The sequence below is a fragment of the Panthera tigris genome, chromosome X, assembly GCF_018350195.1.
Source record: "Panthera tigris isolate Pti1 chromosome X, P.tigris_Pti1_mat1.1, whole genome shotgun sequence".
NCBI classification, from domain to species: Eukaryota; Metazoa; Chordata; class Mammalia; order Carnivora; family Felidae; genus Panthera; species Panthera tigris.
The window spans coordinates 76886836-76900899 of NC_056677.1; the positions used below are offsets into that span (position 1 = coordinate 76886836).

General features: G+C 36.3%; 1 protein-coding gene across 4 annotated transcripts in view; it reads left to right on the forward strand.

Annotated features, from left to right (window-relative positions):
• The window catches only part of DIAPH2 (diaphanous related formin 2), a 982724-nt gene that overhangs the window by 204730 nt on the left and 763930 nt on the right, over positions 1-14064 (forward strand). For all 4 annotated transcript variants that reach the window (XM_042974379.1, XM_042974380.1, XM_042974381.1 and 1 more), the window contains one exon: positions 5145-5284. In XM_042974379.1, coding sequence (XP_042830313.1) covers positions 5145-5284 — 140 coding nt within the window. The remainder of the gene's footprint in view (positions 1-5144; positions 5285-14064) is intronic.

The window sequence follows — 14064 nt, forward strand, 5'->3', positions numbered from 1 at the left end:
GGGCGTTACATAATAATTACAGGGTCTATCCATCAGGAAGAGCTAACAATTATAAATGTCTATGCGCTGAATATGGGATCACCCAAACATATAAAACAATCACAAACATAAGCAACCTTACTGATAAGAATGTGGTCATTGCAGGGGACTTTAATACTCCACTTACAACAATGGATAGATTATCTAGACACAGGATCAATAAAGAAACAAGGGCCCTGAATGATACAATGGATCAGATGGACTTGACAGATATATTTAGAACTCTGCATCCCAAAGCAAAAGAATATACTTTCTTCTCAAGTACACGTGGAACATTCTCCAAGATAGATCGCATACTGGGTCACAAAACAGCCCTCAATAAATGCAAAAGAAATCAACCACAGGAAAAAGACTGGAAATGGTCCAAAGCCTGCAGGTTAAAGAACACCATACTAAATAATGAATGGGTCAACCAGGCAATTAGAGAAGAAATAAAAAAAAAATATATGAAAAGAAATTAAAATGAAAATACAACAATCCAAACGCTTTGGGATGCAGCGAAGGCAGTCCTGAGAGGAAAATACATTGCAATCCAGGCCTATCTCAAGAAACAAGAAAAATCCCAAATACAAAAATCTAACACCACACCTAAAGGAAATAGAAGCAGAACAGCAAACACACCCAAAACCCAGCAGAAGAAGAGAAATAATAAAGATCACAGCAGAAATAAACAATATAGAATCTAAAAAAAGTCTAGAGCAGATCAATGAAACCAAGAGTTGGTTTTTTGAAAAAATAAACAAAATTGATATACCTCTAGCCAGGCTTCTCAAAAAGAAAAGGGAGAGGACTCAAACAGATAAAATCATGAATAAAAATGGAATTATTACAACCAGTCCCTCAGAGATACAAGCAATTATCAGGGAATACTAGGAAAACTTATATGCCAACAAACTGGACAACCTGGAAGAAATGGACAAATTCCTAAATACCCACACACTTCCAAAACTCAATCAGGAGGAAATAGAAAGCTTGAACAGACCCATAACCAGCGAAGAAATGGAATCAGTCATCAAAAATCTCCCAACAAATAAGAGTCCAGGAACAGATGGCTTCCCAGGGGAATTCTATGAGACATTTAAAGCAGAGATAATACCTATCCTTCTCAAGCTGTTCCAAAAAATGGGAAGGGAAGGAAAACTTCCAGACTCATTCTATGAAGCCAGTATTACTTTGCTTCCTAAACCAGACAGAGACCCAAAAAATAAAGAGAACTACAGGGCAATATCCCTGATGAATATGTACGCAAAACTTCTCAGTAAGATACTAGCCAATCGAATTCAACAGCATATAAAAAGAATTATTCACCATGACCAATTGGGATTCATTCCTGGGCTCCAGGGCTGGTTCGACATTCACAAATCAATCAATGTCATACATCACATTAAAAAAAGAGAAGATAAGCATATGATCCTGTCAATCGATGCAGAAAAATCATTTGACAAAATTCAGCATCCTTTCTTAATAAAAACTCTCGAGAAAGGCGGGATGGAAGGAACATACTGAAACATCATCAAAACCATTTATTAAAAGCCCACAGCTAATATCATCCTGAATGGGGAAAAACTGAGAGCTTTCTCCCTGAGATCAGGAACACAACAGGGATGTCCACTCTCACTGCTGTTGTTTAACATAGTGCTGGAAGTGCTAGCATCAGCAATCAGACAACAAAAGGAAATCAAAGGCATCAAAATTGGCCAAGATGAAGTCAAACTTTCACTTTTTGCAGATGACATGATACTATACCTGGAAAACCCAATAGACTCCACCAAAAGTCTGCTAGAACTGACACATGAATTCAGCAAAGTTGTAGGATACAAAATCAATGTATAGAAATCAGTTGCATTCTTATACACTAATAATGAAGCAACAGAAAGACAAATAAAGAAACTGATCCCATTCACAATTGCACCAAGAAGCATAAAATACCTAGGAATAAACCCAACCAAAGATGTAAAAGATGTGTATGCTGAAAACTATAGAAAGCTTATGAAGGAAATTGAAGAAAATATTAAAAAATGGAAAAATATTCCGTGCTCATGGATGGGAAGAATAAATATTGTTAAAATGTCAATACTACCCAAAGCTATTTACACACTCAATGCAATCCCAATCAAAATTGCACCAGCATTCTTCTCGAAACTAGAACAAGCAATCCTAAAATTTGTATTGAACCATAAAAGTCCCCAAATAGCCAAAGTAATTTTGAAGAAGAAGAACAAAGCAGGAGGCATCACAATCCCAGACTTTAGCCTCTACTCCAAAGCTGTAATCATCAAGACAGCATGGTATTGGCACAAGAACAGACACATAGAACAATGGAGTAGAATATAAACTCCAGAATTAGACCCACAAACGTATGGCCAACTTATCTTTGACAAAGCAGGAAAGAATAGCCAATGGACAAAAGACAGTCTCTTTAACAAATGGTGCTGGGAGTGCTGGACAACAACATGCAGAAGGATGAAACTAGACCACTTTCTTACCCCATTCACAAAAATAAACTCCAAATGGATAAAGGACCTAAATCCCAGACAGGAAACCATACAAACCCTAGAGGAGAAAGCAGGAAAAAAACCTCTCTGACCTCAGCCGCAGCAATTTCTTACTTGACACATCCCCAAAGGCAAGGGAATTAAAAGCAAAAATGAACTATTGGGACCTCATGAAGATAAAATGCTTCTGCACTGCAAAGGAAACAACCAACAAAACTAAAAGGCAACCAACGGAATGGGAAAAGATATTTGCAAATGACACATCGGACAAAGCGCTAGTATCCAAAATCTATAAAGAGCTCACCAAACTCCACACCCGAAACGCGATTAATCCAGTGAGGAAATGGGCAGAAAACATGAATAGACACTTCTCTAAAGAAGACATCCATATGGCCGGCAAGCACATGAAAAGATGCTCAACATCTCTCCTCATCAGGGAAATACAAATCAAAACCACACTCAGATACCACCTCATGCCAGTCAGAGTAGCTAAAATGAACAAATCAGGAGACTATAGATGCTGGTGAGGATGTGCAGAAACGGGAACCCTCTTGCACTGTTTGTGGCAATGCAAACTGGTGCAGCCAGTCTGGAAAACAGTGTGGAGGTTCCTCAAAAAATTAAAAATAGATCTATCCTATGACCCAGCCATAGTAGTGCTAGGAATTTACCTAATGGATAGAGGAATGCTGATGCTTAGGGACACTTGTACCCCAATGTTTATTGCAGCACTTTGAACAATAGCCAAATTATGGAAAGAGCCTAAATGTCCATCAACTGATGAATGGATAAAGAATTTGTGGTCTATATACACAATGGAATACTACATGGCAATGAGAAAGAATGACATATGGCCTTTTGTAGCAACGTGGATGGAACTGGAGAGTGTTATGCTAAGTGAAATAAGTCATACAGAGAAGGAGAGATACCATATGTTTTCACTCTTATGTGGCTCCTGAGAAACTTACCAGAAGACCATGGGGGAGGGGAAGGAAAAAAAAAGGGTTAGAGAGGGAGGGAGCCAAAACATAAGAGACTCTTAAAAACTGAGAACAAACTGAGGGTTGATGGGTGGTGGGAGGGAGGGGAGGGTGGGTGATGTGTATTGAGGGGGACACCTGTTGGGATGAGCACTGGGTGTTGTAGGGAAACCAATTTGACAATAAATTTCATATTAAAAAATAAATAAAAGACTCTTATGTTTCGTTTCCCTCTGTTTTTATGTTATATTTGCTTCCCTTCCCCTATGTTCATCTATTTTGTTTCTTAAATTACACATGAGTGAAATCATATGATATTTGTCTTCGTATGATTTATTTCACTTGGCATCATAATATACTATAGTACCATCCACTTTGTTGCAAATGGCACAATTTCATTCTTTTTGATCACCAAGTAATATCCCGTTATATATGTGTGTGTGTGTGTGTGTGTGTGTGTGTGTGTGTGTACACACACACAGAGATGCGTACACACACATACACACACACCACATCTTCTTTATTCGTCTGTTGATGGATATTTGGGTTCTCCACAATTTGGACATTGTTGATAGTGCTGTTATAAACATTAGGGTTTATGTGCCCTTTCGAATGAGCATTTTTTTTATCCTTTGTATAAATTCCTAGTAGTGCAATTGTTGGGCTATAAGGGAGTTCTATTTTTAATTTTTTGTGGAACCTCCATACTGTTTTCCAATGTGGCTGCACCAGTTTGCATTCTCATCGGCAGTGCAAACTAGAATTTTAATTCAGGGGATACACTTGTAATATAGGAATGGGTTACTTATGATTATGTATGTCTAGAATTTGAAACTGTGAGTTATTAGTACATGAATGTGTTGATGAGGTTTTACTCTCAGTGTTTTCCCCAAACTGCTTACAAAGTTATAGCAAGATGATGAAGCTAAGGAGCAGCGATGGGGTAATGAGTTCTAGCAATAACCCCATATATATCGGAAATTAAGGTAAAAACTAGTCATTATAAGATAAATGCATTTAATGACTTTTAAGATTAATGTACAACATGGGAGTAACATAGGAAGAAAAAAGTTTGGAATTAGTGAATACTTTAGACTAATTTGAATAACATGCTAAATGGAGACTGTATTGTTTTACATTTTAGTAACTTTTCATGTGTTTTCGGAGGTAGGCTAATTCTTTGATATATTTGAATAGATTTGGGTGATATAATGTTTTGTGTTAAATTGTATTCCCTATATTTTGTGGGATAGAATATAAGCATTTTAGCTAGGAAAATTAATAAGATGATTTCTAAAAGTTTATCCTGTGGGTTTAGGAGGACCAGCCATCATTAATGCTAGTGTCTGGATTGCAAATTTAAGCATCTGTCAGTGACAGTTTATCTCAAATCCATATCATGTTCAGACCATGAGTATCGCAGTGTAATTTTTTTTAATGGGGATGAGGAGATTGTTAAGATATACATAACATTATATTACCATGTCAGTTCTACAACCAAGAATTTTTAAGTTAATTGCACTCTGCACACATTTTTCTACAGTAAAATATTTACATCTTCTGTGTATTTTATTTTAAAAGTTTTTTTAAAAACCTGTTGTCTGTCTAAAATGATATTTTTTTTTAATAGGGAGGGCTGAAAAACAGCAAACATGAATGCACCCTGTCTTCACAAGAATATGTTCATGAATTACGATCTGGTATTTCAGATGAGAAACTTCTTAACTGCCTTGAATCTCTGAGGGTTTCTTTAACCAGCAATCCCGTCAGGTAGGTGATTCTTACTGCTTTGGTATGATTTATACAATTTGTACTGTACATAATTGTCAGGAATACAATCAGTTATATCATTTTAACTTCAAGGTTTTTTGACCAACACTCTCATTTAGCTAATAAAACAGCCATGTTTGAGTATAAGGTTGTAAATATTTAAAAAATATAGTTAATCTGATCTCTAATATTGTGCAAGTTTAAGAATACAAATATTAACTTGGATGTTTAAATTTTTTTAATATTTATTTTTGAGAGAGAGACAGAGTATGAGCCGGGCGGGGGAGGGGGGGGGCAGAGAGAACCATAAGATCATGACCTGAAGTCAGATGCTTAACTGACTGAGCCACCCATGCACCCCCAAATATTACTTGGATGTCTCATTTCTCTTTGATTATAAAAAACATGGGTCAAGCAGTTAAGTATCCGGATTTACTCAGTAATTTGTATGCACAGATTAACAATTTCTATGTTTATTTGTAAAACAAATCAAGTATATTGGCTCTGATATTATTCATTTTTAACCTGAGAAATAAATATAATTTTATATTCTACAAGTTTTGGGTTACTATTCACATATTTTTGCAATTTGGGATAGCAAAAATTAAATTATTTTAACCAATAAAAGAAATGAATGATAGTATTAATAAACTCAAAGCTCTACACAGGCTATTTTCTAACTACAAAGGATTTTTAAGGAAGAAGTTCCTTGCCAATGGTGGAATCCAATAACTGATATTCTTTATTAATCATAAAAAATACTTAATTGTAACAAACATAAAATGTTTTATGAGGAAAAATAGATTTTTGGTGTAATATTAAAATATTCTTGGATATACTCCTGTAAATTGCTACAATCTTAAGTTCAGAAATTACCACATAAAAGTGTACAGAAATGGCATTTTGATTTTATTTATGTTTTTCCTAATATATAATGGGGCCCACATTTTGTATTTCTCTGATCCACCTATAGAATCTTGAAAATAATTTAGAGGTCATTTGAATTAATGTAGAAATTGAAATATAGTATTTATTGTTACCTATAGTGCATTTGTCAGAATAACTGGAAAATTTTAATTCTACAATAAAAAAACTTAAGAAGTCAGTGGTAAGATGTGACTTACTTTTGAATATGATAATCATTCAAAAGTGGCTGTCTTGCCATTTCTTCTAGAATGCTTCTGGTTTTAATGACTTGAACAAGGAATATGAGTTCCTTGAGAACAGTAACCATTTTTGTGCACCCTCTCCATGTAAACCTATAGCTCTTTATCATAGTGCACTTATGTGCTCTGGAAATTTCTGTTGAATAGTTGATTATATGAGTGAATAAATGAATATTTAAGTAGTGACTATAGAAGAAGTTGTGGGATTTAGGAATGAAAGGAAGGGGTACCTAGTAAAAATGCATTTTTATAAAGATGGCAAGAAAGGCCTGAAATTATATGTGGAGCTTTTAACATACAGTGTAGCAATTACCAGAGAACACCAAAGAATTGCAGGAATCACCTGAGAAGCTGGTATGTCCTGATTGGCTGAAGGCAGCTGCATTCTGGTAGCTGATTGGTTCCACAGGGGCGTGAGGCTGCTTGTGTTGTCGCACTCCCAAGCTTTCTGTGGTAGCTCACTGTAGAAGTCAGAGGCCGCCTGAGGAACTCACCAAATAGAGCCAAAGCCTACCTCCTAATCTGCCTGAACTGTCCTTAAGATGAGGAAAAATGGGATTCAGAGCTATGGCAGCACCTTTGCAGTGGGTGGAACCATTGGAAGCAATGACCGACCATCTCAGGATGGTGCAGCTCCCCCAAGGTCCAGGGTCCGAACCCAGAATATTATACTTTGTTGTGTAAACCAGCTGCTCACCTGTGCTCTAGTTGACAATGGCTTCAAGATCAGGGAAATTGAAGTTTCCCAGGTCTCTATCATGGGGATAATCAGATCGGCAGAGAGGGCTTCAAACTACATAATTTACAGAATTGGCGATATGACCACCACGCCTATTGAGGTCTATCAGTGGCTCAGAAGAAATGAAGGAAAGCAGGGGATAGCCCTTCCAGTGGGAGTATATGTCAAAGTGATCGGCATCCTCAAGTATTTTAAGGATGCAAAAGGCGTTGAGGTATTGAACATCCGTGTCCTGGAGGACATGAACGAGTTCACCACACATATTGTGGAAATGGTGAATGCACATATGATGCTGGATAAAGCTCGCCAAACCGCCTCTAGGCCCAGTGCTCCTGTTGTTCCATCAAAAATGGATGATGTCCCGGTGTATGGCAAATACCACCACAAGGAAGTTCTGCATTTGATTCATTAATGCCGTCAATAGGAAGGCAATAATGTAAAGGAGCTCCAGACCCAGCTTCCCAGCATGAGCGACAGGGCCATCAAGCAAGCAATTGAATATCTGACCATCCAGGGCTACATCTACACCACTGTGGATGAGGAGCATTTTAAATCTGCCAATTGAAGTGGTGAAAAGATATTCCATTTTTCGAAGACCCTTGCCACCAGCTGGGAGTGAGTTTAACCTGTTGACTTGTAGGAAGTAGATTTTTTTCATCAGAAGATCTCAACTGGCATCCTTTAGAACCTCAATGCTTTTCCAACTGCTTTGAGCTTTTCCATTTTTCTAACTGTATTTGAAGCTCAGGAAGAGATGGTGATGGATATATTGACTGGACTTTTTGTAGTATTTTCCAGCAAGCAAATTAAAACAGTCCTGGATGGATTAATTGGGGGCAGAAAAGGTACAGAAAAAATTTGAAAATTTTTAGTTGTGTGGGAGCTTTTCCTGACATATCCACATATTAGGAAAATAGAGATGCAGTCAGGGAGCCAGCTAAGAGACAAAAACAAAAATTATATTATTTTTACATTAGACTTATTTTCTGTATTTGGATTTAGCTTATATTATCTCTTGCTAAATATAGTTATTGATTAATTCAGTGCTAAAGAGAGCAATTTATGAATTCACATGCACAGTTCAATGTTTATTGAGTGATTTGCTCTTATTACCATAGATTTATGTTTAAAAAATAAGATTATACTGTGTTTAAATAACAGGTCTTATTACTACATCTTTAAGGTTTTTTTTTTAATACGATTATACTTCCTTTAAATGCCAGCTCTTATTAACATGTTTGTTAAAAAAATAAGATTATAACTGTGTTTAAATAACAGCACAGATTACAGTAAGTTTAAATATACTATTTAAAAACTAAGATTACGCTATGTTTGAAAACTTTTTTTAATATGATTAAGTTTAATGATTTTTTCAAATACAGTGTGGTGATATTTGGATTAAATTACACTCTGTTTTAGTTGCATGGTACATGGATACCAGACTTTCTGTGAATTTGATGTTCTGATCTTCTCTATAGTACCAAATGCTCTGTTTTATGTATAACAAAGTTTTATTCTTACAGATTAGGCAGAGAAACAAAAAATAATTATAGGAATATTAGGCTTAGTAAATAAATTTATTTGAATATTTTTTTAAAATACTTTTGCAAAAATCTTGACTTTCCTGTGTGATTTTTTCCCTAATTTTGTTTGAAAAGCATTTTGTTTTGTTTTGGAAGATTAATAATTTTAATTACCCAAAATAAATTTTTCTTCTCAGTATAATAACATATCCTAGTTGTAATAATACATTTTAGCATGTATTAAATTAAATATGTGATAGTTTTAAATAATTGAATAAAGTAAGCCCTGAGTTATATATACACTCAAGATCCTGTCTTTCAAGTTAAAAGTTTTGTTACATTAGTAGAAAGAAAAAAAATATATATATATATGTATATATGTTCGTTTGGACAAGTAGAAGAGAAAAGCATCACTTGTCTTAATTGGATCACTAAAATGAAGTGCAAAAACATTGAAAATACCTTAAATGCAGCATTGACAGTAATCCATACTTTCAGGGAAGCTACAGAATTTGGCCTCTTTGCCAGCCGTTATAAAAACTTGCCACCAATTCTTGCTTAAGCTTTCTGAGTTATAAGCTTAACTTTTCTTCCTTCAAAAGCAGAGAAATCATAAATGGCACTTTTTTGATAGCCACAGATAGTTAACATACCTGTCATTGAAATTATGAGACACTTTGCAAATTCTAGTCTTTATAAACATGAGAAATTCTGAACCACTCTTGAAAGTTTGCCTGCCCTGAGAAAAATCACACTGGAGGAGAGGCAATGAGACACATATTTCTTCCTTAGAATCTCAGTTTGGAAAGATATTGTCTAGGAGATATATGTGTGCGTATATATATCTGTGTGTGTGATGTATATAACTTATACAATTGCAGTAACCCTGACTGAGATCAGAGTCTGATTTGTTTTATGAGTTTGTTTGTAGGTTACTCTCCAAATTGACTTGGTTCAACTGACCATTGGATAGGTAGCCACTTTTCCCTCACTCTAGCAATATTCCTCAAGAACCAGGAAAACAACTAATAAAAAAAGCCAATTTTTGGCTGTCTTTGTGCCTGGGAACTGATATATTGTGATATGTACACCTGAATTTAAAGGGAAGACAAACTTCTTTCCCTCTTCCATGCTCTGGGGATAAATGTCCACTATGTTGCGTGGGGTTCTTTTTAGCTTTGTTAATTACCCTGTTGCCTCCCTTATTCTTGTGAGTGAAATGTGCTTTATTAGGATTCTATTGCAGGTAAGAGACTACAATGGAATAATAGTAAGTAGGTCAACCTATAATGTAAGTGGAAATTAACAAACATATTTAGGCAGAAAACAATTGCTGGATTATCTTATACACGCATATTTGGGTAGCAGGTTTTTAAAATCCAGTTTAAGCCTTCCACCAGGCATGCATACTTCCTTTTTAATTTTGTTTAGAAGGTGAATTACTTGATTAGTGCTCCTCTTCCTCTCCAGTCCTGCCTTGTATGTGTGCCAAACTTTTGAGGATAAGATACCAATTCTGGGGAAATACTATCTACTATTTTGGGCAAAGGCGTTTAATCTTGAGGAACCTGAAGAACATAATTGACAATTATGATCCACTTAGGGTTTTTGGCTGTGGCTCTTAGGCATATGAAATATATGCATTTATATTGAAATTTATTCTAAATTAACTGGATAAAGTTGAAAATGTTTTCAAGACAAAGATAATATTACTGTTGTCATAAATATCAGTAATCATTTCATTACTTTACCTACTAAATTTAAATTTATATTTTGAGTATAACCTGACAAATAGAAATTCTTGTATTTTTCAATTTTCATTTTATTTTTATAATGATGAATCAAACAAGGTAACCACCTCAAGACAGTATAGTACTGACACAAAAATATACTATGAAATCTTTCATCCAAAAGTATAAAGGAGAATATAAAAGCACCTATGTACTCATCACCAGTTTCAGAAACAAAGCTTTATTTTCTTATAGTTGTGGAGAAGTTACCCATGTAATCCAGGGCAGGCACATAGACCAATAGAATAGAATAGAAAGCCCAGAAATGAACCCACAACTATCAACTAGTCTTCGACAAGTCAGAAAGAATATCCAATGGAAAAAGGACAGTCTCTTCAACAAATGGTGTTGGGGAAAGTAGACAGCAACATGCAAAAGAATGAAACTGGACCACTTTCTTACACAATACACAATAGTAAATTCAAAATGGATTAAACCTAAGTGTGAGGCAGGAAACCATTGAAATCCTAGGGGAGAACACAGGCAGTAACCTCTTTGATATTGGCTGTAGCAACTTCTTACTAGGTATATCTCCTGCAGCATCTTTAAAAACAATTAAAAATAATAAGAAACTTATAAAATTAGCATTTATTATCTTCTATGACATGTTCTAAGATTTTGAAATATACACATACAATTAGGTTATCTTTATTAGTAGTATCAGTAATGTTTGCATTTTATTTTTGTTTAAATTTTTTTTTTAATGTTTATTTATTTTTGAGACAGAGAGAGACAGAGCATGAACGGGGGAGGGTCAGAGAGAGAGGGAGACACAGAATCTGAAACAGGCTCCAGGCTCTGAACTGTCAGCACAGAGCCCGACGCGGGGCTCGAACTCACGGACCGCGAGATCATGACCTGAGCCGAAGTCGGATGCTTAACCGACTGAGCCACCCAGGCGCCCCTTGTTTGCATTTTATAGATGAGGAACTTGAGGCTAAGAAATGTTATTTGCTCCATTTCAGTGTTACATGGCTAGTGTCAGAGCTAAGACAACAACCCAGGTATTGTGACTCCAGAACCTGGGCTCTTAACCACATCTTTGTACTACCTTACAGTAAGGAAAGTCTTTTAAAATATCTTCCTTTCACTCTTGTCACATACTAAATATTTTTACTTTGTTTTATTAAAATTTGCCTGACCTGAAAAAAATGTACTCTGAAATCTTTCACCCAAAAGTATAAAGGAGAATATAAAATCACCTATGTACTCATCACCAGTTTAAGAAATAAAGCTTTTATTATAGTTGTGGAGAGGTTACCCATATAACTCAGATTAATTTTTAATGACACTATAGCATCCTTTGAGCCTATATTTCTCTGATTAAAAAATCACCTGAGGTGTGTGGATGGCTCAGTCAGTTAAGTGTATGACTCTTGATTTCAGCTCAGATTATGATCTCAGGGTTTGTGAGTTTGAGCCCCATGTCAGGCTCCACTTGGGATCCTTCTCCCCCTCTCTGCCTCTCTCTCTCTCAAAATAAACTTAAAAAAATCATCTGAAAGTTTACATGTTCTGTAACCAAATGCATTTATTTCTTGTGTAATATCTTTTTAAAAAAGATATTAGTGTTTATTTTGGAGAGAGAGACACACACACACAGAGTATGAGTGGGGGAGGGCAGAGAGAGAGAGGGAGACACAGAATCTGAAGTAGGCTCCAGGCTCTGAGCTGTCAGCACAGAGCCCAACATGGGGCTCAAACTCACCGATTGTGAGATCATGACCTGAGCTGAAGTCGGATGCTTAACTGACTCAGCCACCCAGGCACCCCTGTTGTGTAATATCTTAAGAATATATATCCTTGCATTGAAAAAATTATCATTTTCTGATGACCACGTGGCTCTGTGTAGTGAAATTTGGGACTTCTTTACCGTATACCTCTAGTAATTCACATGCCATCTCTATGATATTTATTCCAGTTTACTATTACATGATAAATTAAGAAAATTTTATTTCACTCTTAAGAGTTCATTTTCCTTGGTAATTCCTTAAATTGGAATAGTTCAGTGACTAGCACTTACTATCATGTGGTTTGCTTTTACATATCAGATGGATATCTTATAAATAAATAACAAAAATAAAATTTCCCTTGTTTCTATGGCACTTGTCCATATGGAGCTTACATTCTAGTAGGAGAAATGTGGCAATTAAAAAAAAAATGTGTGTATACACACATACACACACACAGAAAATGTCAGGTTGTGATCTGTGCTGGGGAGTGGATGGTGTTATTTTATATCAGGTAGTGAAAAGTGAAAGCCTCTCTGACTTCAGTGACATTGCTTGCAGATGTCTAAAGGAGTGAGCTATGTAGTCTGTTGGAGGAGGAACCTTATTAGAAAACAGGAAATAGCAAGAACACATGCTTGGTTGGGAAGGTCAAAGAAGCCAGTGTCACTAGAGGCAGATAATGAAGAGTCTTGTGATCCATTTAGAGGAATTTGGCTTTTACCCTGAGTGAGCTGGGGAGATGTTAGAGGGTTTTGAGGAAAGTAATAGTATGACCTGACTTTCCTTTTTTAAAGGATAACTTGGGAGGTAGCAGGGAGACCATGTTACATGTTGCAGTAAGGGAGCTAACAATCTCACAGAAATTCTAGGGGCAGCAGTATAGCTGTACCTCCTGGAGGCTGATATGGAAGGTTACTTGACCTTCCATGGTAGTCCTAGAACCTAGTTATTTTTATCATGAGTTTCTTCAATTAAGCAGCAGAAATTCATGATGCATTAACTTGATTTGTTCTGTTAACATGGGCTTTCCATGAGTGTGTGTCTTTTCCTGATATTAACTGCCTGGCCATCTCTGTATTACTAAGTTCAAATTATTAATGGGGTGACTCTGGTCCCCTTTGTTTCTGCTTGGGCAAAGCTTTTCATGTCAGGTCACCTTAGTCTGCAGGCCAAACCACAGTATGGTCAGGCCACCCTTTCTTATCACATCAGTTTTGCCTGTAGTAAGGGAGAGGTAGGCAGGTTGGTATCAGCCATAAATTGCTTAACCAAGGACCATCATCTCAGAAGGTGTACTGTGGGCAGTGCTCCCTGAAGAAGGGGATATGAGTTTGTCAGGCACCAGCTATTATACGAACTTTAGTAAGGTGACAAGGAAAGTTATTGTGTGGCGATCTGCAGGTCAGGATTATGTTTTAATTATCCTGTATATTCAGCATTTAGCATTATTCCTTATGGCATTACAAGTTGAGTAAATGAGGAAAAGTAACATAGTGCTACCGGGAAGTGCCTCTGGTGTGCCTGTGTATATGTGTGGGTTTTGGAGAGAAGTGAAGGAAATAAAGAGCGCCATTATCCTTACTTTTCCTTTGAGTGTCCTGAGAATTCTTACCAAAGTCTAGTGAGCCACCTATAAGCAGCAGTCTCTCCTTAGACTTGTATCTACCATTTGACTCTGGTCCAAAAATCTCTCTTTTTCCTGATAAGGGGATGCTCTCCTCAACCTGTCCCTCAAAGAACCCCAGAAGTGATGGTGGTGGGCTATGTGTCTATATCACATGGTTAAATATGTTATGGGAGTGCAGTGTAGTATTTTCCCTTCTTGGGAA